General features: G+C 43.6%; 1 protein-coding gene across 3 annotated transcripts; it reads left to right on the forward strand.

Annotated features, from left to right (window-relative positions):
- col6a2 (collagen, type VI, alpha 2) lies at window positions 1-25,281 on the forward strand. Of its 3 annotated transcripts, XM_032565259.1 has the most exons (33): window positions 1-86; window positions 164-245; window positions 4,402-4,508; window positions 4,593-4,714; window positions 9,653-9,796; window positions 11,437-11,805; window positions 11,885-11,905; window positions 11,995-12,060; window positions 12,144-12,242; window positions 12,332-12,358; window positions 12,512-12,538; window positions 12,633-12,677; window positions 12,771-12,824; window positions 12,903-12,965; window positions 13,056-13,118; window positions 13,196-13,249; window positions 13,336-13,371; window positions 13,468-13,530; window positions 13,646-13,708; window positions 13,895-13,957; window positions 14,031-14,093; window positions 14,174-14,224; window positions 14,314-14,412; window positions 14,491-14,553; window positions 14,642-14,677; window positions 14,765-14,810; window positions 14,897-15,049; window positions 15,136-15,230; window positions 15,911-16,092; window positions 16,201-16,379; window positions 16,496-16,534; window positions 21,600-21,934; window positions 24,315-25,281. In XM_032565259.1, the coding sequence occupies exons 3-33, from the start codon at window positions 4,433-4,435 to the stop codon at window positions 24,579-24,581; spliced, it is 3,063 nt and encodes a 1,020-aa protein (XP_032421150.1). In that variant the 5' UTR covers window positions 1-86; window positions 164-245; window positions 4,402-4,432; the 3' UTR covers window positions 24,582-25,281. The 3 variants fall into 3 exon arrangements, with proteins under 3 accessions (XP_032421150.1, XP_032421151.1, XP_032421149.1); XM_032565258.1 differs by having other exon boundaries at window positions 20-245; XM_032565260.1 differs by lacking the exons at window positions 21,600-21,934; window positions 24,315-25,281 and adding an exon at window positions 19,827-20,409 and having other exon boundaries at window positions 19-245.
- Window positions 25,282-25,505: the final 224 nt, after the last annotated feature.

The following is a 25,505-nucleotide window of genomic DNA, read 5'->3' on the forward strand; positions in this document are numbered from 1 at the left end:
GAGGGATCGGGAGTTTTTTTTTTTTTTTTCTGGCTGGGGCTGGGACCTGGACGGCAGGGCGAAAGGACGGCTCTCTGCTGCGGGAAGTAAGCGCACATCTCGGAGCTTTTCTTTCCCGCGTTGTCCTCCCGAATTCCTCCCCTTTTGGTTTTCCCTCCATCAGCTTTTCCCTTCCGTGGAGATGAGGACATAACCAGCTTTGTGGGCCCCCACTGCGTAAAAGTTTGAAGTGCCCAACAGTCCAGGTAAGCTGCGCTCTTTTACGCACAACAAGCTCTCCAGATGGTGGTTGTCCTCACTCTTGCTGTATCTGAACTAATGTATATCTCATCTTCTTTTAATGAAATGTAACCCAAAACTTATGCTTGATTAAAGTTTGATCTGAGCATCCGCGGCCTCTGAAAACTTCCAAACTTTCTTGAAGCTTAGTGTCACGCTAGTTGCATATTTGTTTTGCGTGATTTTCACTTGCGAAGTGAGGTGACTGGATTAGGCTCCTTGGAGAAGAGTGAAAACATTTGCTGGAGCGACTCCTCTCCACTGCGTGGTTTTCTGTCCGCGCGAGGGCGCCACAGCAATGCGCGTGGCCCCCCTAATCCATTAGTCGACAGTTAAAACACAATTAAAGGAGAGCTAAGAATGATGAGTAAGAAAACGTCCTTTGGAAAACGTGTCTAAAGTGATTATTTCTTTCCATGTGGGCTCAAATGTTTAGGATTAGTTGGTAGGTTGATTAGTTGGCAGATCCTCGAAGCCTGATAGATAATTATCCTGTGCTTTCTCCCTCTAAAGTGGCAGACATTTTGTTTTTCGTGAGGGTTTTGAGGTTTTTGTAAATTGCATAAACTCAGTGACTGTCACTTACTTGCTGTAAGTTGCTCAGATTCGTGTATAGTGACAAATAACAGGGACACAGGAGGATAATTGTTTACATGTTATTTCTGCTCCCCATCTAGAGAGCAGCATTTAGTTTGGGCTTTTTGTGGTATTAAAGGACACTGCATGCGACGTTTCAACCTTTGGGTCACAGATGGCTCAGGATTTGGTAGGAAGCTAAGATACAAACACCTAAAGACACATCACTCTTTCAACCGATACAGACTTTATCCAAGTCCAGCTGTCCAGGAAACAACCATCTTTCCAAAGTGAATCATTGCGTGGCTGCACCGCCAAGCTAACCAATTTGTAGTTTGTGCTCATTTGATTTTGTGTGATTATCTGTGCAACAAGGCGATATTTCTTACATCTAGTGCAGGGGTGTCCAAAGTGCGGCCTGGGGGCCATTTGCGGCCCTCTGTGGGATTTTGCTCGAGACAAGAGCAAATCTGACCTGCAGTTATAGGTGGTTGATGCAGATGGACATTTTGTAGGGCAACATATTTGCATTCATTTTCATTTTGAGGCAACTAGAATCAAAAACAGCCAGCCTACTTTTTCCCAAAAGTAAATTTTACTTCCTTTCAAATTAAGAAAACAATCAACCTGCCAAAAATGTTAAATGTGGACTTTTTTTAATGTTTTATATCTGCAATGATTCACAGATGAATTTTCTACAAAAATTCAACTATTTTCTTATTTTTGATAAAATCAAAAGATTTTAGATTATTACCAAGCAGATAAGGTACAAAAGGTTAGTTCTAAAAATCTTATGCAATATTTACATAAGATTTTATGTTCGTTAAATAGAAGGCCCCAAGCCTTCTATTTAACGAAGGCTTGGGGCCTTCGTTAAATAGAAGGCCCCAAGCGCCTTCTATTTAACGACTTTGGCCCTCATGGCAAAAAGTTTGGACAGAAAACTTTTTGTTAATGGTCCAAACTGTTTTCCCCAGAGGCAGTGGAGGTTCCTTCAAGATTGTCACCTGGGAGAATAAAACTAACATCTAATCCAATGCAGGGCTCACGTTCCTCAGAGAAGGTCAGAGTTCATGATCCATGGTAGAGTTCCAAGAACAAAACCACTTTTTGTTTTTTGGCCACATTTGCCACAAACCTCTCGATGATCCTCAAGACATTTGTGGAAAATATTCTGACGACTGATGAGAAAAAAAAAAACTGGACCCTTTTGGAAACTGTGTGTTCGGTTACATCTGTTCTAAAACGTATACAGAATTTCAGAATAAGGTCATACCTACAGTCAAAACATGGTGACGGCAGTGTGATGGTCTGGTGCTCATTTGCTGCTTCTGGACCTGGATTACTGAGTTACTTCATGTAATTGTTGGAACTATGGATTGTACATGAATACCTTGATCAAACTCATGGTATTCATGAGTTAACAGTAAACTAAGCAACCCTATGTCCACCTCTGATTGGCTAAACAAAAGCAAAAATGAAGGTTTGAGTGGTCTTGCTGCTGCTGCACGGCCCACATTCATTCCAAGCTCATCCCAATTGGGAATATTAAAACCATTCTACATAGAAGAGTGGCCTAAAATTTGTCCAGTGCATGAAAAACTAGTTGCTCGTTAGCACAACGCTACGTTTTGTTTAGCTACTTTCCTTTTAATAAATAAAATAATTTAAAAACTGCCTTTTTATATTTACTCCAGTTGTCTTTGTCTCATATTGCAATAAGTTTGATGATGTGAAATATTAAGAGTGGGGGGAAAAAAAGTACAGATTCTATTTTTTTTATATTACAGCTCTTTCTATCTATACAAACTGTGCTTAAAGGAATTTGTGATCAGGGTATACTCATCCAGTCCAGTGCGTGAGTCCGCTTTAGTTTTGTGATTCTCCTGGCTGCCTCAATGTAAAGCCAGGGTTTCTGCAGGTTTCACCAACTCAAATTTAAGACTTTTTAAGACCACTATGAATGAAATTTAAGACCTGTATCTCCATAGAAATGAACGAACTTCATCGAGCCAACTGGCAATAGATTTGCATTTGCCCTTTTTGGCTACAGACACAAGGAAGCCAGCTAGCTAGATAGCTAGCAAGGCTATGTTAGCAGTGGATTATCGATAGCCTCGAGTTAAAGAATACAATGAAGATGTCTTCATGCGACTCAAACTTTTGACAGACAGAAACATCCCATGAGAAAAAAAAATGAATATAAAATAGCTATATGAAATTAAATAGTTTTGCCACGATGAAACTTAAAACCTGTGAATAACGTATTTAAGGCCAGCTTATTTGTTTTTCAAAATCAGATAGCTTTTATTGTTGTATAGAAGCTGAACAAAATGTATTTCAGTACAACCCATCCAAAGAAAAACAAACAAAGATAAGGAAGACAGGTGACAAGGGCTGCAGCGAGGGAGGCGCTTAAAAAAATGAATTTAAGGCATTTTAAGGCTTTACTTTTAGATACATGAATTTAAGACTTTAGGACGTCCTGAAAGCGTCCCTGATGTAAAAAAAAAAGTCTCCAAATATATTGTAAATGTTTGAGTGATTTTAAAAATCTCAAAAACATCCAGCACACATTTTACCGGGTTACATGTTTTAGAGATTTATGGTCTTCCTTAAGAGAAAACCATGAAATAGATTTGGCAGAAACAAATTACATACCAACTTCAATGTGTACATCCATTATTGACTGGATATGCAGATAAGTAAAACAACCCCATTTCTTTCAGCACTAGAGTGTTCCCCCCAGTGTTTCCCAAGCCTGCTCCTCAAGGCATGTTGCCCTTAATGTTTTAGGCGTTTCCTTGATTCAGCACACGTGATTTCAATTGATGGCTGGTGAACAGGTTTTTACTGAACTACAATAATCTGAATCAGGTGCATTAGAGGAGGGATACATCTACAGTAAAGCATGCAGAGCAATGTGCCTTGAGGACCAGGGTTGGGAAAACGCTGTCCAAGACCATAAAGTACAGGTTAATCTGACTGTGACAGTGATGACATCCCCTAGGGGGCAGCAGACTTTAACTGACTAAAAACTAATTATGAGGCTGTTGGCTGCACACATGATCAAATTCATCAAAAATATGTAGCTGTAATCAGTTTACTTTTGTGTAAACAGCCTGTAAATAATATTTTCCTAAGCTGAAAGCAGGATGGCTGAGTGGATTTCTACAGTTTATAGCTGGAGTTTGGTAGTTGCTTCTCATTTAAGGCTTTAATTTAAACTCTGTTTTACTGGTGTGCAATGAAGTCATTAATATAACTAATTGTGTGGCAGCCATTTTGTTCTCTCTGCCATTGTTTGCTGGATTTTTAATCTGAAACAGTTGACTCAGAGACTAGATGAAATCCTGTTCAGAATGTTATAGACAACAAACTAACGCTCCATGACTGAAACAAAGCAAGTTTCATTTGTATTTTATCAGTTTGATCCTAACACTTTACATTTGAACAATCTGCCAGCCTGGATAGAGCAGCAACGTTTGTGTCAACTCATGTGTGCCTCGTTTCTTTTTTTCTTTCTTTCCTTCTTCTACGTTTTAGACAGCAGGACAAGAAGAAGAAGAAGAAGAAGATGCTGGCGTTCGAGACCGTCGTGCTCTGCCTTCTCCTCGGAGCCCTGACTCACGCCGAGAAAGTAGACTGCAACCGTGAGTGTTATGCGTTTCCGCGGCAACAGCAACAGTGCAACACCAAGCACGTTTTAACCACATCCGCTGGTGTGTTTCTTTCAGAGAGGAGAGCATCTAGTCAGGTCGCAGATGAATGTCCCATACACCTGTACTTCACCATAGACACATCTGAGACCATCGCGCTGCAGGAGTCGCCCCCTGGCGCGCTGGTGAAAAGCATCCGGGTGCGTCTTTTATCCACTTGTCTTATAGAGCGACTGAGAGGGCACGGTTCTGATGGTTAATAAAGTTTAGTCACAGATATAAAACATAGGAAGATGTTGCTGCTGTGGACGCAGCACAGTTTAATATACTGCTTTATGCTTAAGCTAATCCAGACTGTTATGTAGCTCAAACTGGGAGTTGGATCCTTGTGCTGAAATGTGGCATATTGATCATAGAATAGAATAGAATAGAATTCAACTTTATTGTCATTGCACTGTCACAAGTACAAGCAACGAGACGTAGTTTGCATCTATCCAGAAGTGCTCTACGAGATATAAATATTTATTTACAGATGTACAAGACTATGTATGTATGAACTATAAGGGGTTATAGCAAGAGATATACTGTAGATATTGTGTATAAATATAAATATGGGAGCTGTATGCACAGATTATACAGAATATACAGATTATACAAGAGATAGAGATAACAAGGTTGCCATGGTAAATATTTGATTAGTAATTTGTGCTAATTTGTTGTCAAAATGATCTTAACTTTTTTTCTGCTGAAGAATTAATTAGACCTGGCATTGAAAAATGATGGGCATTATTAGATAAATGAACACGGAATGTCATCTATGAAACACACAGAGGTCAAATTCCCTCAGCAGTTCTTCAAAACGGCAAAGACAAGAAAACATGCCATTCCTTAAAAAAAACAAAAAAAACCTGAAAATTCAAACTTGTCCATGTTTTCAGTCAGTGAAATGAAAAATCGTTTTCAAAAAATCCAAACTGTGACAAACAATCCTGAATGAGGAGCCAATTTTGCCATCAGGGAAAGTTAAGCAGGACGGTAAGGAAGGGAAAAAACTTCCCAAAACTGCCTTTCAGAGTGAAATTATGCAGCTGCAGTCCAAATTAATTTGAAGGCTTTTGATACGTCTTGCAGTAGTGAATGTGCTGCATAGGAGAAAAACGACATCTAAAATTATAATACTGTAGAAAAGCATTAAGATACTATTGGATATTGACGTGGAATGAAATTAGATCCACAAAATAATACTGATTTTATTTTATTGTGAATCAAATGATGTAATGCATTCTTAGTTTAAATCACAAATAAAAGCTAAGTCAGTGAGAAATTTTAACTGGGATTTCAAAATCCTCATCAGAAGCAGTCGTGGTGATTTGATAAGTTGTTGAGAATCGGAATAAATTAAGTTGAGGAAATAAATTTAAAAAATGACAAAAATTGTTCGCAGGCTTTTTCGACTGTACCAGTGAGCAGTGCTGTCGACTTATGAGTCAAAGTCAAATCAAACGTGGATGTTTGGAAGCCAAATTCTTGTTTGCGTCCTTATCTCTAAGTAATTTCATCTTTTCGTTCGTCTTTACAAAATCACAACTTTTAGTATCTGTCAGGATCTGTGTTTTTCTGTGTTTATTTAGAGTTTTCTGTGTCCTTAAGTCTCTTCGTTGTCCTGTCCTCCCCTTGATTGTTCCCAGGTGTGTCTCGTCTCTGTGATTACCCTCCCATGTATTTAACTCCACCTGTGTTCTTTGTTCCTCGTCGGGTCCTCGTCAATGTTACGTCAATGTCTAGTCTGTTCGTCGTCGGTGTGTCTCTGTGCGAGCTGCCTGTTACTGGACTTATTTATTATTAAAATCTTCATATTCATCTGACGTGGGTCCGCTGCGTCTGCCTCACCACCCCTCACCACACCTCTTCATGACAGTAGGACCCGACCACGAACAAGGAACGGTGAGAATGCAGCTTATGGCCCAGCACGACCAGGAGGCGTGGATCCAGCAGCAGTTGGAGTTGGCTCAGCGGGATCTCTACAGGGACGTAGAGATCCTGCCATCTCCGCTGCTGCTGGAAGAAATGGGACTGGACTCGGACTACACCCTGGCGATTAGCCAACGCCAGATCCTACCAGTCCCCACCCCAAAGCCCTTCGGATTCGGCCCCCGCCGTTACTCACGCCGGGGAAGACAGCGACGTGAGCCGCCGGTGAACCCGGCCCCTCGTCGCCTTCCGGATCCGCCACCTCCACGGTCAGCCCGGAGACAGCGACGTGAGCCGCCGGTGGACCCGGCCCCTCGTCGCCGTGAGCCGCCGGTGGACCCGGCCCCTCGTCGCCTTCCGGAGCTGTCACCTCCGCTGCCGGTTCCCAGGCTCCGCTCCGGCTCGCCCCCGCAGCCGTTTCCAAGGCTTCGCTGCGGCTCGCCCCCGCAGCCGTTTCCAAGGCTTCGCTGCGGCTCGCCCCCGCAGCCGTTTCCAAGGCTTCGCTGCAGCTCGCCCCCGCAGCCGTTTCCAAGGCTTCGCTGCGGCTCGCCCCCGCAGCCGGCCCCCAGGCTCCGCTCCGGCTCGCCCCAGCAGCCGGCCCCGAGGCTCCGCTCCGGCTCACCTCCAGCCGGCGCACCCGAGGCCGAATCAGCCGGCGTTCCAGCCGGCGCACCCGAGGCCGAATCAGCCGGCGTTCCAGCCGGCGCACCTTCCGAGACTCCCAGTGTTCCTTCCGAGACCCAGACCCCCAGCGTTCCTTCCGAGACTCCCTGCGTTCCGACTCTGACTCCCTGCGTTCCTCCAGAGACTCTCTGCGTTCCGACTCTGACTCCCTGCGTTCCTCCAGAGACTCCCTGCGTTCCGACTCTGACTCCCTGCGTTCCTCCAGAGACTCTCTGCGTTCCACCCGAGACCGAGACCCTCTGCGTTCCGACCGAGACCCTCTGCGTTCCACCCGAGACCGAGACCCTCTGCGTTCCACCCGAGACCGAGACCCTCTGCGTTCCACCCGAGACCGAGACCCCCAGTGTTCCACCCGAGACCCTGACCTTCTGCGTTCCACCCGAGACCCAGACCCCCAGCGTTCCACCCGAGACCCAGACCCCCAGCGTTCCACCCGAGACTCAGACCCCCAGCGTTCCGACCGAGACCTCCTGTGCTCCACCAGAGACCCTACCTCGGGGGGCTCGTCATCGCCGTCTGTGGGCGGCCCCCGGGGCTCATCATCGCCACCTCCAGGGCCGCGGACGGCCGCTGGACCGCCTCCTGGGGTCCCGCCTCCGTGGTTCCCGCCTCCAGCGCTGCGGACGGCCGCCGACCGCCTCCATGGTTCCCGCCTCCAGCGCCGCGGACGGCCGCCGGACCGCCTCCTGGGGTCCCGCCTCCGTGGTTCCCGCCTCCAGCGCCGCGGACGGCCGCCGGACCGCCTCCATGGTTCCCGCCTCCAGCGCCGCGGACGGCCGCCGGACCGCCTCCTGGGGTCCCGCCTCCGTGGTTCCCGCCTCCAGCGCCGCGGACGGCCGCCGGACCGCCTCCATGGTTCCCGCCTCCAGCGCCGCGGACGGCCGCCGGACCGCCTCCGTGGTTCCCGCCTCCGTGGTTCCCGCCTCCAGCACCGCGGACGGCCGCCGGACCGCCTCCTGGGGTCCCGCCTCCGGGGTTCCCGCCTCCAGCGCCGCGGACGGCCGCCGGACCGCCTCCGTGGTTCCCGCCTCCGTGGTTCCCGCCTCCAGCGCCGCGGACGGCCGCCGGACCGCCTCCGTGGTTCCCGCCTCCGTGGTTCCCGCCTCCAGCGCCGCGGACGGCCGCCGGACCGCCTCCGTGGTTCCCGCCTCCAGCGCCACGACGGCCGCCGGACCGCCTCCGTGGTTCCCGCCTCCAGCGCCGCGGACGGCCGCCGGACCGCCTCCGTGGTTCCCGCCTCCAGCGCCGCGGACGACCGCCGGACCGCCTCCGTGGTTCCCGCCTCCAGCGCCGCGGACGACCGCCGGACCGCCTCCGTGGTTCCCGCCGCCGCGGACGACCGCCAGACCACCTCCGTGGTTCCCGCCTCCTTTGCCTCCGCCCACCCTGTGGGTAGTTTTTTGTTGTTTTTGGACTCTTGGCCCTCCCGGTGTTTCCGCCCACAATGGTGGGTTGTTTTGTGTTATTTTGGACTCTGGCCCCCCATCCGGCGCCCCTCCGCCCACCCTTGTTGTGTTTTTGTTTTGTGGGCGTCTGGTAGCCGCCCTTGAGGGGGGGGTACTGTCAGGATCTGTGTTTTTCTGTGTCCTTAAGTCTCTTCGTTGTCCTGTCCTCCCCTTGATTGTTCCCAGGTGTGTCTCGTCTCTGTGATTACCCTCCCATGTATTTAACTCCACCTGTGTTCTTTGTTCCTCGTCGGGTTCTCGTCAATGTCTAGTCTGTTCGTCGTCGGTGTGTCTCTGTGCGAGCTGCCTGTTACTGGACTTATTTATTATTAAAATCTTCATATTCATCTGACCTGGGTCCGCTGCGTCTGCCTCACCACCCCTCACCACACCGCTTCATGACAGTATCCTTGTTGATAAAGTGAAAGCCTCAGAGTAAATGCATCTTCCAGATGCAGTCCCGCACACTAAATATTGTCTCCAGATTTCTTAACAGTGAGTAATAAAGGTTTGTTTGACCTCTGTGTCTGTCCTCCTCACAGCTGGCATTCCACGTTGTTCGCCACAGTTCCCGTTTTGCGATCTTTTTATGTATTACTCTCTCAGCAGACACAGTCGTGTGAACGTCATCACACATACTTGACAGGCATTTTGAAGGCAGGGTTAGGAAATAGGACAGATTTTCCAGTATAAATGTACAGTATGTTGAAAAATAGAAGCTGGAAAATGCCATCATGCCACAGTTGGTAGCATTGTTAGCTTGCAGCTTAATAATTAACTAATTAATGATACACTTTCAGATTTCTGTTTTCAAGTGAGTAAATCCCCAACTGTTACATGTGAATTTTCTGCTATATTGAACGCATTTGTTCCCAAAAGCAAGAAACTAAAATCCACATCGAGGCGGATCCTCGAAAGCCACAGAAGTCGTGTTATGCGTTTCATTTTCACCCACTTTCTATGAGGCATGAAAAGAAACATTGTTTACTCTTTTCACCCTGTACTGTAGCATGATGTTCTGTCGCTCCTTCTCCGTAGTTGTTCACGGATCAGTTTGTGCAGCGATTGAAAAATGAAGAGATCCGGGGCGGTGTTCGAATCAATTGGAGTATCGGTGGACTGCACTTCTCCCAGACTCAGGAGATTTTCAGCCCCATCCAAGGAAAGGACGGGTTCCTCTCCGTAAGACCCACATGCACACGAACTCACACAGGCCTGTTCCACAAGTCTCCATTCACATTTGTTTAAACGTTAGAAAGATGTGTTGTGTTAATGTGGCCTATTGACTGCATCCATGTTGAAACTTCACGTAAACACAGATGTTGCTGATGTCAACATTAAAAGTTATCTCTAGCTGCTGTATGTCAATGCAGCAGTTTGCTTGTCGTGTGTTTTAAGTTTGAATATTTATGGTCGCAAACGATAAATAATTTTGTTCATTAGCTTCGAGCCCTCTCAGACCTTATGTTCACATTCACGTTTGGGTGGTAAACACCTAAACATGATTTACATTTGTTTGATGTTCCATGTTCCAAAAGGCTCAAAGTTCTCAAACATCTGCACCGAGGTCAGGAACTTTTGAACATATTTGCGCACTACACTTACAACAACCTACAATTATATATACAGCTGGTGATTTAGAGCCAAACTCAGGAAAGGCTTCCTTTCACAAATCTGTGTATGGCCTAGCCAGGTTCTCCCTCGCGAAAGGTATTTTATTGTTTTTAAGCAATTTGTTCTTTAAGTAAAGGTTAAATAATAGTAATGCGAATAATTATTCATTGGTGGCTGTTAGGGCTGCGTGACATTAGAAAATGTAGCGATAATATTGGTAAATATTGCAGTGATCAAATTAATTGTTTGTGCTTCCGTCACTTTGTGACCTTTGGCATTTTGGGCATTAACATTGGTGCCCAGTGTGTGCATCTATTGCCCTATTGTTCAACTAGCTAAATACTACATTATAATACATGTAAAATTTGAGTTTGGGATATATTAGCCAACAATTATTGCAGTTCCAAGCAGTCCTGTGCTTTATGAAATTTGCACGCACTGGTATTGTGATGACATGATATTTGCGATATATTGTGCAGCCTTAGAGATTGCATGTTTGAAAGACAGCTTTATTGTTGAGGCTTCCTTGATTGTGTTTAAAAAAAGATATTTGAAATGAGTAGCATTAGCAGGAATGGAGGTTGTTGGAGTACGTTGAACTTATTATCATGTTCAATGAGATGATTTAAAGATTTCAGATGGACATGCTCAGCAGCAACAACTGAATAGTTTATGCTAACCGACCCAAAGTGGCATAATCTTTCACATCCAGCTGATATAACCCAGGATGAACCCCTGCTGTCATCCTGTTTACTCCACAGTCTGACCCTATCTACAGGAATGTTGCATTTAAAGCTAAGATTTTTAATTATTAGCTAATTTTAGTGAACCTGTGGACATTTTAACCCCAGTTTCCTGTTCTTAGCTGACAGGAAGGTCTCCTTTCAAGGCTTTCCATTGCCATGCCTTTCCGCTTCAAGGTTCAATGTGTTTTGCATTCTGAATTGGTAGTGAAAACTTCTTAACTATAATGATTGGCTATTTAAGCTCATTTTGAGCTCCAATCATTTGAAATCAGTCTGCCCATCCTTCTGCACCTCTGATATTTTCCTTTGCTTGTTCCATTCTCTGTCAACACTAAAATCCCAGTCGATTAGTAGTTTCTGAAATACTCATGGCACAACCTGTCTTGCACCAAGTATAACACTGAAAGTAGTTTTTAATAATGTTTTTCCACTTTGTGAGGATCCGCTTGTTTGTCTTACCAGGATCTCGTGAAAATTGAGAATTACCTTGGAGGAGGCACCTACATCGACTGTGCTCTCGAAAGAATGACCGAGGAGATGATGCGTGGATCCTCATCAAACGTCACACCCCTCCGGTTTGCCGTGGTCATCACTGACGGCCACATGACCAGAACCACGTGTCAAGGCATCAAGGTGAGGGCGGAAGAAGCGCGTGATAAGGGCATCAGGGTGTTTGCCGTGGCGTCATCGAATAAAATCGAGGAGACGGGACTGAAAGAGATTGCCAACTCCCCGGCGTCGGTCTTCAGGAGAGACTTTTTGGCTGTGAACCTTACCCAGGGCAGACCTATCATACATACCCCAACGATGGACCGCATTATCAAGACAATGGTAAAGCTCAAACATACGTAACACACAAACGTAATTGTTTGTAACTCTTGGGCTTACATTCTCTTCTTTTTCTTTACAGAGACATATGGCGTTCGTAGACGTAAGACTGGACTGTTACTAGTACTATCTTTGAAATATCTAAAGTAGACAGTTATGTCCTTACTCACCGCTTTATTTTTGCATCATTAGTGTTATAATGTATCCTGCCTGGAGACAGAAGGGCAAGCTGGTCCAAAAGGCAACAGAGGACAGAAAGTGAGTTTTCCATATACACACTCATGATCTCGGCATATTTCAGCCGCTTTCCTTCGCTAATCATGTTGGACCTTGTTGACCAGGGAGCTAAAGGAGACAACGGTGAAGCAGGACAAAAAGGTGAAAGAGGTCGCCCAGGAGACCCCGGCATTGAAGGTCCCATCGGTCAGCCTGGTACTAAGGTGGGAGGGTCTCACCAACTGGATTTTAACTGAGCTTTGACTAGTACTAAAATTTTATGAAGTGGTTTTACTTTTTCTTCTGTTTATAGGGTGAATCTGGTCCAAAAGGCGAGAAGGTGAGACTTCAACTTGGTTTTGTTGGGATTCAAAAGATCCTCTTGCTCTGATAAAGATTTTCAGGATTCAGTCTGTTGATGCTGATGACATTTAAGATTTGGCAATAATAATTATTGGTAACCATTTTTTAAAAAAAATCTGTCTGAATACAGGGAGAGATTGGAACTCAGGGCAAAAAGGTAAGTTTTGCTGATGATTTTAAACTCGTTACCTATTGGTACTGGTTTTCAACCAGTCTCAATTTCTCTAACTGGGTCTGTTTATTGCCAATAGGGTGTGGCTGGTATTGCAGGACGTAACGGAACCGATGGACAAAAGGCAAAGCTTTTATCATACGGCTTGTCATCTTTTAAAACTACCTCTAGAGTTCTTTGATGACACACATATTTCGCAACCTTTTCCTACTTTCAGGGCAAAATTGGGCGGATTGGTGCCCCGGGTTGTAAAGGAGACCCAGGCGACAGAGTATGACATTTTTCATCATCTAAGATCAATTTGAGCATCTTTATAGTAAATTTATGATCAGAATCAAATGGTTTCCAGGGTCCCGATGGTCATCCAGGAGATGTCGGCGAACGTGGTCCTCCAGGAAGTGATGGGGAGAAGGTAACACATTTGGTTGTAAAAAAAAAACAATAAAAAACTTTACCTCTCACTCTTGCAGGTCACTGTTAAAAACTGCCTCATTGTTTCCAGGGTGACCCTGGGCGCCCAGGAAGAGCTGGTCCCCCTGGCCAGTCTGGAGAAGGTGGACCAGAGGTAAACCAGAGAAGTACAGAGAAAGCAGATGTTTTCTGTTGCAACTAATAGCTTAAACTCTGATGTTTCATTTGCAGGGAGAAAGAGGAAGTAATGGATCACCTGGCCTTCCTGGAACTAAAGGAACCCCTGTAAGATGATTAGGACAGAATAGTCAATTCAAACCCAATTTGTCCAACACAATGAATGGTTGATCTGTATATGTTTTGTTTTCTAGGGACTCCCTGGAAGTCCTGGAAAACGAGGCGAGGAAGTAAGAGCATCCAGAATATTCAGATATTTTTGCGCATGTTCTGTCTTTGGAAAGCCTGATGGCCTTTCTTGGCTTTTGTTGTTTGTTTTTTTTTAGGGAAGAAGAGGAGACTATGGGCCCAAAGGCGAACCTGGACTAGATGGTACCAAGGGAGATAAGGTAGGTGTTCACGTGCCCATTTGTAAGAACTTTCTACAGAGTTTCTAAAGATTTTTGTAGAACTTTCCTCCCATATTGCAGCATCCAGATGAAGACCGATGTGATATCATTTCAGGGTGAAATGGGACCAGAGGGCTTGAGAGGAGTCCCCGGAGAATCAGGAAGCAAAGGTGCAAAGGTAGAAAGACCCATTTTATTAGATGAAGGATTGCCTGGTCAACGGTATATCCTCATTAATATACACTGCTCAAAAAAATAAAGGGAACACTTAAACAGGTGTTTAACACTTAAAGTGTTCCCTTTATTTTTTTGAGCAGTATACTTCAACTTTCAATGTAACTTCCATTGTGTTTTATCTAAACAGGGAGACACTGGCTTGCCAGGACCTAGAGGACCACCAGGAACTTCAGGGGAGCCTGGAAGAAACGTAGGTTAAAAGTCGCATTGACGAATCATCGCAAGAAATCCCGAGATGCCTTTTGACGCTGTTTGAACTTTAGGGCACCAGAGGAGACCCTGGTGATATGGGACCGAGAGGAGAGCCTGGGCAGCCTGGACCAAAGGTTACCAGCAGTAGATTTGTCTTCATCCACAGTGATGTCATTCTCAGTTTACTTCATACGTGTTTTTACTTTCTTGGCAGGGAGATACTGGAAGACCTGGATTTAGCTATCCTGGACCAAGAGGAGATCCGGTACGAGACATAGGCACTCAGAGATCTTCAGCCTTCACTTTGTTGTCTGGTTGGTTCAATTGACATGGATTGTCTCTGTTCATTTGTAGGGTGAAAGAGGGGACCCAGGCAAGCGTGGGCCCCCTGGCAGCAGAGGAGACTGTGGTCAAAAGGGAGAACCTGGAAATAAAGGAACTCCAGGAGAGTCGGTAAGTAGCTTCAAAGATGCAGTTATAGATAATGTTGTACTTAACATCTCAGCTAAGTGAGTCCTCTGCCTTCATCAGGGTGAACCAGGGCCCACAGGGGAACCAGGGCCAAGAGGACCAAGAGGAGGTCCTGGTCGTGATGTAAGTCAACAAATAAAGTTAGGCACCTACAGTGGTATTCTTAACAAAACAGATTCCAAAGATAAATTTAAGTTGTCTTCCTCGACAGGGAGATCCAGGTCCAGAGGGAGATCCCGGGCTTAGTGTGAGAACACATCTAATCACAGTTTTATCAATGAATGAAACGCAAACTGAGCGGTTTTAAAGGTCATGATTGCATTTTCGCCTGCAGGAATGTGATGTCATGAACTACATCAGAGAGACGTGTGGCTGCTGTGGTGAGTTTAGTGACAAGGGTAGAAGCATCTAAAACCTCTGTTTTACGTATATTACTTATTGGTTGCATTGTTTTTTAAATCTCCAGACTGCGAGAAACGCTGCGGAGCCGTGGACATTGTCTTTGTTATTGACAGCTCGGAGTCTGTGGGACTCTCCAACTTCACCTTGGAAAAGAACTTTGTCATCAACACCATCAACAGGCTGGGATCTTTCGCCACAGACCCGCAGTCTGAAACAGGTTCAAATGTCAAAGTGCAACGCCAAAACTTCCAAAAGTGATTGTGAATTGAAGCACTCTAACAAGAAGGTCCCCTATTTTCACAGGCACAAGGGTTGGTGTGGTACAGTACAGCCACAACGGGACCTTCCAAGCAATCCATCTCAATGACAGCAACATCAACTCTTTGACGGCGTTTAAGGTTTCACCGACACTGGAACAGAATAAACCCTGACATACATTACAGAGAAGTTTATATATAGCGTATAGAACAGATGGCTCTTCCATTCTGATGGCCATATGTTTGATTATTTAAAGCTGATCAGGTCTATTGTCACATGTAGCTGAAGGAAGTTCAACAGAGATCAGATCTGACACCAGATTCATGTATCTCTCTACTTTGTCTTCAAGGACGCCCTGCGTTGCTTTTTTGCTTTCGTGTTACTTATTCTTGATGTATTACTGAAAGCTCCAACAACACTTGAGGAGAAAACATCAACTTCAATTCTCCAACGACTTAGACAATATAATTTAAAGTCTGTTTTTATGGATCTACATCTTAAGAAGGAACAAACTGAGGGTAGGCCATGGATGGATTCTACTGAATTTGGGCTTTTTATTGGACTAAAAACTGCTGAAAAGATTTTAAGCTATTTCACAAACCATCTAAAATATTACGTAACATTTGGAGGAGATGTTGTCTTAAGTATCACCCAGTATTCCCAAACATCTGGAACTGGATTCTACGCATCAAAACCTCTGAGGCCCCTTATGAGGCTGACAGGGATATAAGCACATGTTACTTTACTAAACAGCGTGTAGCTTTTTGTGTCCATTTTTAACAAATCCATTGTCATTGTCCTCTTCCCCCTTTCTGTCCAGGAAGCTGTGAAGCGGTTAGAGTGGATCGCAGGAGGAACCTGGACTCCATCTGCTCTCAAGTTCGCCTACGACCACCTGATCAGGGACAGCCGCCGAGCCAAAGCCAACGTCACGGTTGTCGTGATTACGGATGGACGCTTTGACCCAAGAGACGACGACAGGCTGCTGCCATATCTGTGCAAGTGCGACTGCTGTTCTGTGTTTTAAAATGTGGGACTGTGACTTTGCATAAAAAGAGTCTTATCGCAGAGCTTGTTTCTGCTTTTGTTTGTATCGATCCGTGTGAGCAGTCACCCGGGTGTCGATGTGAGTGCCATCGGTATCGGAGACATGTTCGAGCAGGTCGAGGAGAACGAGAGTCTGCAGAGCATTGCCTGCCAGAAGGAAGGCAGAGTGATGGGAATGAGACGATTCGCAGACCTGGTGGCAGAGGAATTCATCGACAAGATCGAGACCGTGCTCTGCCCTGGTAAATCACACAGCAGATCAATACTACGTGTACTGCATGTCTACTTAGTGGAGAGTTTATAGATTATATTGTCAATGGTAAACTATAAACTGTTTGTTATTAAATTTTTTTCTCAGATCCTGCCATCATATGCCCTGATCTTCCATGTAAATCAGGTAAGACCAGTTTTATTCGATGCTTATAGGTACGGGGAACCTTGTGGGTTTTTTTTTTTCTTTTTTCAGGGTTGGACCAGTATTTCATTTGAAGGCTTGATTCCGGTTTGTTGCGTGGAATGCCAGTGTTTTAAAGATTGATTATGCAGAGTGATATATTACAAGTGTTTAATGTTAATGCATTATGGAAAACTCAATTTCTCAGAAATGTTAAATATTACACATAGCATAGAACTCTTGGCCTACTTAATCATAGGGAAGACTGCTTGTTTTCCTCTCTCCTCAAGGAAGGTAAACCAGAAAAGGCCATTGCTGAAGAGCCTACAGAGTGTTGTATTCAAGTGCTGTAATGGAAAGTTAAGTGGAGGGAAAAGGCCTAGTAGAAAAAAAATAGTAAACCAATAGGGACAATCACAGCCTTTTTGTGTAATATACTGTACATGTCATCTAAGAAAAAAAGTTTTGCTTTAATTTAATATAAGCCATAATCATCTAAATTAAAACAAAAATATCACTCTTGTGTTTAATGAGTTAATATTTGTGAATTCTACGTTTTGAATTAATTTACAGGATTCTAATATGCACCTGCGCATGTGTATAGCTGTGTAGTTTGCCAATATGTCATTAAAGCTGCGGCTTGTAACTGTAATAAAGATATATGTTTTTTACATATTTCTTAAAACTGTCACCATGTCATGACAGTATAATGTGAGACAGATAATCTGTGCATAGATCCATCTCCTCCACCTCCTCGCAGTGCCGCTGTTGCTGTCTGAAAAAAATACACTGTTCCCGAATGAAAACAACCAATCAGAGCCAGGGGGAAGGCCTTAGTGCAGTCAATCATCCACGTGAACGCGCTGATGAATGTGCGAATGGTGGAGAAACAACTTATTGTTACAGAAAAATCGTTTGTCTGCCGTCATCGGTGGCTATGCTAATTAGCCTTAGCATTTGTGACATGCTATGTTGACAAGGAGAAGCTGTAGTGGTAGTAGAGAGATATGAGGAGATATGAGGAGGTGAGCGGCAGGCAAATGGGCATGATTGACAGCGATAAGATCTTCCTCCTGGCTCTGATTCCTTGTTTCTAATTAGCCCTGGGAAAAGGCAGAGGAGCTAGATTTCTTTCATAGATTATCTGTTTCATACCGTAATGTCACGACATAGTGACAGTTTCAACGAATATGTAAAAAACATATATTTTTTATAGAAGTTATATACTGCAGCTTTAAGAATTTTAATCTCTTTAGGGTCATTCAGGCCAGCAGAGGGCACTAAACAGTCGCAAAGTTTGTTTATACCTTTGCCTTCTTAGGCCTCAAAAGGCACAGACTTAGACTTAGACTTAGACTGACTTTATTGTCATTTTGCATGCACAGGGTGTATACAGAACGAAATTTCGTTGCATACGGCTCAGAACAATGTTTTGAGGTTCCAATGTTGTGAGGTTACTCCAGAATAGGCCTGTCGCGATAAACGATAAATCGATTAATCGTACGATAAATTAAAACTATCGACGTCATTTTAATTATCGGCACTATCGTCTCTTCCGAACTTTTTCTCTTTCAGCTAATGAGACTGAAGGAAAAAAGGCTCTGCTCCGGTGCTCTCCACTGACTCCTCCCTTCCTCATTTCCTTAGTGTAAAGCCCAGCGCACACCACACGATCTTAGAGCTGCCAGCCGATTGTCGACTCATTTTCAAAACCTGACAGACCACACATTAGCCGACAGAAATCCTTGGTATAACGGTTCGATCGGGTTCGGTCCTGCCGTGTGGTGTCCAACAATGGGCACAAAATAATCGTTACAAGTCCAGTGAACTAATTTTAAAACCAGGCATTAATCAATGCTTTACTACATTCTACCTGCAATGCATGTGGCTAGTGTCAGCGTAAAGTCCTGACTGAATGAAAATCATTAGAACCTATTTATGTCACGTTAACGAAGAACAGCTGAAAAGTTACCGGGTTTATCAACTGCAGTAGTAATTTCGCTCCAACTCCTCCTCTTGTCATTTCTATATTCTTCGCACGTTGAATAAACATTAATGTTGTTTCCACGTATCATCTCCAATGTCCGCTGGACTTCGGGTTGCGCCGTTTCAGCTGTTTGGGATTCCCCGACGTAATTTCCCCTCAGAAAACACGAGGAGAATCCGCGCTTTCTGATTGGCTGCCTGTCACATTCAACAGGCTGCGTTAAGTTCCCAGTCTGGGAAAACCCCTGATTTAGATCGGAGCGGCAACAACGATCTACCGTAACACACCATACACTCTTAGAAAGACCAACGTTTTAAGATTGTCGTAAGGGGAAAAATAGCAGCAAAAAATCTGTAGTGTGAACTATTGCATCAGGTAGTCGATGTGCCCATCTTCTCTATTTAAATCTAATTATTACTGAAGGGCAACATAATATACAGACTTCATAATCTTTAGGTTGAATGCAGTATTTATTTCCACTTTGGCTTTATGTTGTTTAGTTTTTTTTTTCCAAGTGAGTTTTTTGTTAATGGAGACTGAGAATCCATTTTATTTTTGTTTTTGGTTGTTTTGTTTGTTTTGTTTATTAGTTTCAGTGTTAAGTGTTCTTTTGAAAATAAAGTGTATCTATCTTTGGCAGGAAATCGCCTGCATTATTACGTCATTTCCATTAAATCAGTGTAAAAAGATCTTCAAACAATATTATCGTTTATCGCAATAATTTTTGAGACAATTAATCGCTCAGCAAAATTTGATATCGTGACAGGCCTACTCCAAATAAAATACAGTATAAAATATGAATATAAATATGAATATAAAATATAAAGTGCAGGACTGACAGTAAAATAGAAGTTATTTAGTTATGTACATGTGCAAGGTATGAAGTGGAGACCAGTTTTTGAGTGCAGTCCAGTTAAGAGTTCAGCAGTCTGGTGGCAAGTGGGAAAAAGCTGTTTCGGAACCTGGTGGACCTGCACCGGATGCTGCGGAACCTCTTTCATCTCTTTAGGATGAAATAAAAGGGTTTATTGTCAGAATTTGAAGGTATTTTATGTTTCTCCACTTTAAAACAGAAAATTGAACTGCTGCAAACTTTTAACTTCTGTTTTTTCAGCGTAACATTTGGAACGATGCTCATGTCTGCTTTCATTGCTCACATTGGTGACTGTTGCATTGTTCAGATGTGATTAACTCGTTGAGCTGTGAGTCATTTTAGACCAATTCGGTGTGCCTCCAGCGTCATAACTGGCTCTGTTGATGCATTCGTGGGACCCCCGCCCACAATGTTGTTCCACCCACTCGTTGCAGGAGGGGGCGTCACTCTGGGGGAAGCCCCGCCCCCCTGGAAGCCACTGGCCGAAGAAGGCAGCCCCTCTTTAGTCCCCACCTCACTGGAGAGTGTGGCCGGCCTGCTGAGCAACCTGAAGAAGCAGCAGTATGGGGTTGGCATAGCAACCATGGCGTACACAGCCCAGAGAGCCAAACTCTCCCAGGGAGTGGACAGGGAGCAGTGGACCAAGCTGTTCATCGACTCATTTAAATATGTCTATGGCGACCTTATGGGAGACCCCGAGAAAGCCCTGGGGCTTTGTTAGTGCTACAGTGCTAACCATGCTACCTCGCCTCAATGACCTTAACTAATAATAAGCTTGCTAAAATGACTTGATTTGTGTTTAAATCATTTTTTTTATTCTGCAGGTGCAATATATGTACAGGCCAGTGAAATGAACTGCATGAAGCTTTGAGAGCAAACTTGTGTGTTTTTGTGCAAATGTGACGACGGAAAATAATTCAAAATGTAGATTAGGCTCTCTCTCCTACGACGGCGTATTAGGGCCGTTGTAGATGGGGGGGGGGGAAAAGACATCAATTTCTGGCAAAAAAAAAAAAACTGTGACATTTTCTAATACTTTTTTTTTTTTTTAAATCTAAACATTTCCTAAAGTAATTTTTTCCCCCTTTTGATACTCAGAAATTTCCAAGTTGTTTCTAGCAAAATTCTGAGATTAATCTCAAAATTTCTGATTTTTTCAGGGAGTGAGAGGAATTTTTCACATCAAAATCAGAAATTTAGTCATTTTTTTCTAGAAATTGTCTGTTTTTTACAGCAAATTTTTGACTTCAATCTCAGAACTTTGCACATTTGAGACTAATCTCAAAATTTCTGACTTTTTAGCAAAAATGTCCTCCTCCTCCTTTTTTTCTATCTACAAAGACACTAATATGCAGTCATAACGCGTTTTTTGTCTCCCAGAGAAACGTGTTCATTTCGTGCACATAATATTTTTTGTTTTTTGAGCATATTAGTTGAAAGCTTTTTTGAGTTAAAATGGAAAACAGATGTCATCCATTTGATGGTGTCGACTGTAGACCCGTTCATGTTACTTTTGCACAGTGGCCCTGTGATGAAGCCTCATTTCCACTGTGAATCATGAGCTTTATGAATCACTCGAAATGTTTCCCTACTTTTTTTTTTCTCTTTTTTTTTTTTTTTTTGCTGTTTTGCACATATCCATAGTTACAGCCTTTACTTTTATTCCCTGTGAGTGTTTCATGGTGGCTACAAGTAATTACACCTGGAAAATATCAGATCTATAAATACATTTCACATTATTTTGTATATGAGTCAGAGGCTTTGTATGTGTATGTTTGGTTGATTTGCTTGGCTCGGACAGAGACGGAAATATTGTACATTATACTCCTGGCTGGTGCATGACTTTTACAGCATGTGGCTTGGTCTATGAAGTTTGATGACTAGAAAGAATTGACCACCTTGTAGCTTTAACCAAGTGTTACTTTACCAGCTCCGTGACTGCACCTATCAGATGTGAACTATGTTGTTTTGAATAAAATGGAATGTAATCAATCTTTATGTATTGGCAAGAAATAAAATTTAAAAAATGGCAGAGCAAACTCAAACAGCACTGTTTTTGTTGAACGTTAATAGCCTTGATCGACGCTGGCATGTAAAGAGTCGTTGCATGTTATTGTATTTTCTCAGCCTCAGCTTTTTGAACATCTGCGCTCCAGCTGTTGCTGACTGAACACTATGCTGTGTGTGTGTGTGTGGGTCTGTTTCAGAGCCAGCTGTGGCTAGTTGTGTGCAGAGGCCGGTGGACGTGATCTTCATGTTGGACGGTTCGGAGAGGATGGGCCTGGAGAACCACCGCCGGGCCAAAGAGTTCATCGAGAACGTGGCCCGCCGCCTGACCCTGGCCGACGGCCCGACCGATGACACCAGGGCCCGTCTGGCTCTGCTGCAGTTCGGCAGCACAGGAGACCATAAAGAAGAGTTCCCGCTCACGCATAATCTCACGGTCATCGCGGATTCGCTGGCAGCTGTGAACTATTTGGATTCCTCATCCGCTTTGGGCAACGGCATCATCTATGCTGTAAACAATCTGGTGATTAGACAGGTACTGTACGATCTAACAGTAAATTTGGTCTAACAATCAATACTTTTCAGGAGAAATGTCTACCTACTAATGTCCACATTTATTGTCCTTTGTGATTCACTTACATGTTGCTTTCAAAAATGTCCCCGGTTTCACCTAAGAATAGGGACTCTATGCGTGAATTCACAACATCCCCGTTTGGTCCGCTTTCATCAAACTCCGTTTTGCTTGCCTGGAAACTTTGGTTCGTTTGGGGAGGTGTAAATGCGCAATCAGACTCTGATGTGGATCAGAAAATTGAACTCTGGTCTGCCTACAAACCTGGGTCTCGGTTCTGTTGACGTAAACAATAGCGTGGTACGAATGTGTGGATGCAAGTGGACCGGAGACCGCTCCAAAAGCAGGAGGAGGATGGTTGCGCAGGGCATTCTGGGTAAAAGCAATCAAAACAAACATGAGAGTCTCGCACTCGTGGAAGAAATGGCTTGTGGCCTTTCATCAAAGACAAACAAGAAATCCTACAACCGCTAAAATTTGACTTCATTTTTGTTTACGAGCTCAGAAAATGTCCATGTTTTCTGAGATTAATCTCTAAATTTCTTAGTATTTTTTAACAAATTCTTGATTTTCGAATCTCAGAAATTTCCTTGTTTTGTCTAGTAAATTTCTAAGATTAATCTCAAGTTTTTTGGTAGAAACTTTCTACCACTGTAGACAGAAAAAAACTATTTTCTGTCTATAATGGTACTAATAGGCCAAGAAACTTGACTTGGACTTTGAAAAAAAGAATTTGTTTCTGTTACCAGCTAAAGGGTCAGAGGCATAAGCAAACTAAGCAGCCGCTTAGAGCCCTCAGTGGAGCTGATTTTTTTTTTTTTGTAATAATTGCTGGCATTATAATATCAAAAACACACAATTTCATCATGAATAATTTGTTTTTACAGTAATATATATTTGATAATGTATGTAGAAATGATTATTTTATTGATAAAAAGAAAAATAATAAATTGCTCTTGGGGGCCCCTGGTGGTCGCAGTAGGTACCGCACGCTTCGCCGGTAACATGAGCTGCTGTCAGAGCGGATCCAAACGTCCAAAGCTCCGGTCAGAAGTTAAATAAGCAAAATAATGTCTCAAAAAAGGGCTTATCCTTCAGGGAAGGAGAAAGGAAAGAAGAAGAATAGAAAAAAGCCAAGATAAAGGTTTGTTTTAATGTGCCTTGGTAATGTAATGTAATGTAAAAGATTTGTAAAGCTGCTAATAGAAAATTTGCTTGAACGGTCCAGTTCAACAGCCAAACATTTATGCTAGGGTCTTTGTGTTGGTGTGAAACTGAGTTTAAACTTTAAATGAGCTGATTCTCATGGTTGGCTCTGTATATTTCTGAGGTATTTTGACTTCAAAACGACGTGTTTGATAACGTTTGATAATAATTAAAACTTCTCAATATCTGACATTGTCTAGCAAAATGTTTTTACTATATAGCTGCTACATGGATGAGCTGCTCTAGGCTGTAGTTGGGGACATGTTGTTTTCGTTTTGTGGCTATAAACATTATTTTTACATCAACTTCTAAATTATGTGAAACTTATGTTAAAATCATTTGAATGCACAGTCCAGTACCGGTACCGGTCCACATTCCAGGGGAGAGAGACTCACCTGGTATAAATTACATTTTTATCTATTAGAGTAACGCTTAATAGAAATTTATTTAATCAAAGAATGTCATGAATATGTGTGTAGGGCTGCACCGATTGCAGTTTTCTGGCCGGTCCCTGGCTACCGATTTTGGCTGATATGAATTTTTTTGTCTGAAATGTCACTAAATGTAAGAAAGTTGGTGAGTTGGCAACAGTGGGGTGAATGTTGTTTAACTGCAAACATCCAGACCTGACCTGGTGGGCCGGTCTGTCAGTCACAGCTCTCACTGCAGAGCAGATGGCCTTCACATCTAAGTATCAGCCAATCACGATCCCCCAAAATTAAGGGAATCGGCGCCCAGAAATCAACTGGTTGATGAATAAGTTGGCCAATAAATGTACCCTATAATGTAAACAGCACTGCCTAAGAGGCAATAAGTTTAAAGCAGGTGTGTGAATGATCTAATGATCGGACTGCTGATTGCAGCCAGTCCACATTGTTAGCAGAGATGGAGGGCCCCAAAACCACATTTCGCTTAGGGCCCCATGGAGGCTTGGGCCGGCCCTGTACAGGCTACATGATTTGCTAGCTGGTGAATCCTGTCATTGCTGCAGTAAATTGTCTTCTGTTTGGACCCAACATTTTTACAAATTGTGTGATCCAAGAAAAGAAGTTACATTTATTTTCACCTGTGTTATCCCTTGCGGTATCACTTTCTCTCAAACACCAACCCCCCCCCCCTTCCGCTTTTGTGTTTGCAGAGTCAACGGCTATCCCGACGCAACGCTGAGGTGGCCTTCGTCTTCATCACGGACGGAATAACCTCCACCGACCAGCTGGACGAGGGCGTGGACGCCATGAAGAGAGCGGAAGGCGTTCCCACGGTGATCGCTTTGGGAAGCGACACCGACGAAGAGGTGCTGCGCAAGGTGTCACTGGGAGACTCGTCTGCCGTCTTTAGGGGCGACGACTTCTCCGTGCTGGGCAAATCTGCTTTCTTTGAGCGCTTCATCCGCTGGATTTGCTAGTGAGGAACTGCAGTGCTCTGCACAATAGAGTTAGACGCCATTGAACGACAGAGGGACCAGCTCCTTCAGTGTACATGTAAAACCCACGCAGAGGCACCAGATGTAACTCTGTGACCATTATCATTCCTGGATAAAAAGCACTGAGGTGGCTCTATATTGTGTTGTGTTCGGGAAGAAAATTTGCTTGCAAAATTGAAAGGAGCCTATTCAGGTCCAACTCTTAACACACTTCCAGAACCAATGTGTCCATTTACATGTCTTGTCAGCACTGCTACAGTAGGTGTGCCACAGGAGAAATTTGTGATTATTGAGTAGTAACCAAGCACACTATAGGTTTTACACAGTTTTTTTTTTTTTTTTTGGTTTTGTTTTGTTTTTTTGTATAATATTCAGCTTACAGGAACAAACTCTTATCTGTCATTTTCTCTTTGACCCGAACTTACACACACTATTTCTTTAAAAGGTTAGTATTTACATTAATGGTGCTATCTGGGATGTTCTGAAAACATTGTCTTTAATTCACATTGTACTGTTATTTGTATCATTTATTCTGGAGATAAAGAACAACAAAACAAAAAAAAAAACACTAAATGTTGCTCTGACTAAGAAATGTTCCAGATGAATGCCAAGCAGGTACAGACCGAGAAACAATAACATCTGTCTGCAGAAAGTTCAAATAAAGACCAAAGTGTGACCCCAACACTGTGTTTTGTATTTGTAACATCATTATAATGTGTAATTTCACCATCGTTCCATTTCATATTTCATCCTGGCGAAGTGGTTCAGAGTATAAAATGAATGCAGTTAGGTTCTGATAAAGAGGCCTTGTTATGAGAGAGACAGGAGAACATACAATTTAATGCTTGTTGATGCTCGTAAAACTTAACAGCTTTAAAGTACTACAATAATCAGCTGGTCAAATTA

This window comes from Xiphophorus hellerii, chromosome 6 (genome assembly GCF_003331165.1).
Source record: "Xiphophorus hellerii strain 12219 chromosome 6, Xiphophorus_hellerii-4.1, whole genome shotgun sequence".
Classification (NCBI taxonomy): Eukaryota; Metazoa; Chordata; class Actinopteri; order Cyprinodontiformes; family Poeciliidae; genus Xiphophorus; species Xiphophorus hellerii.

Bases quoted from the DNA above. Each gene is read 5' to 3' on its own strand.
- col6a2 (XM_032565259.1), top strand. From the start codon at position 4,433: ATGCTGGCGTTCGAGACCGTCGTGCTCTGCCTTCTCCTCGGAGCCCTG. The intron at 15,050-15,135 runs GTTCAAATGTCA...CTATTTTCACAG, and splicing joins AGACCCGCAGTCTGAAACAG to GCACAAGGGTTGGTGTGGTA. The intron at 15,231-15,910 runs GTTTCACCGACA...CTTTCTGTCCAG, and splicing joins ACTCTTTGACGGCGTTTAAG to GAAGCTGTGAAGCGGTTAGA.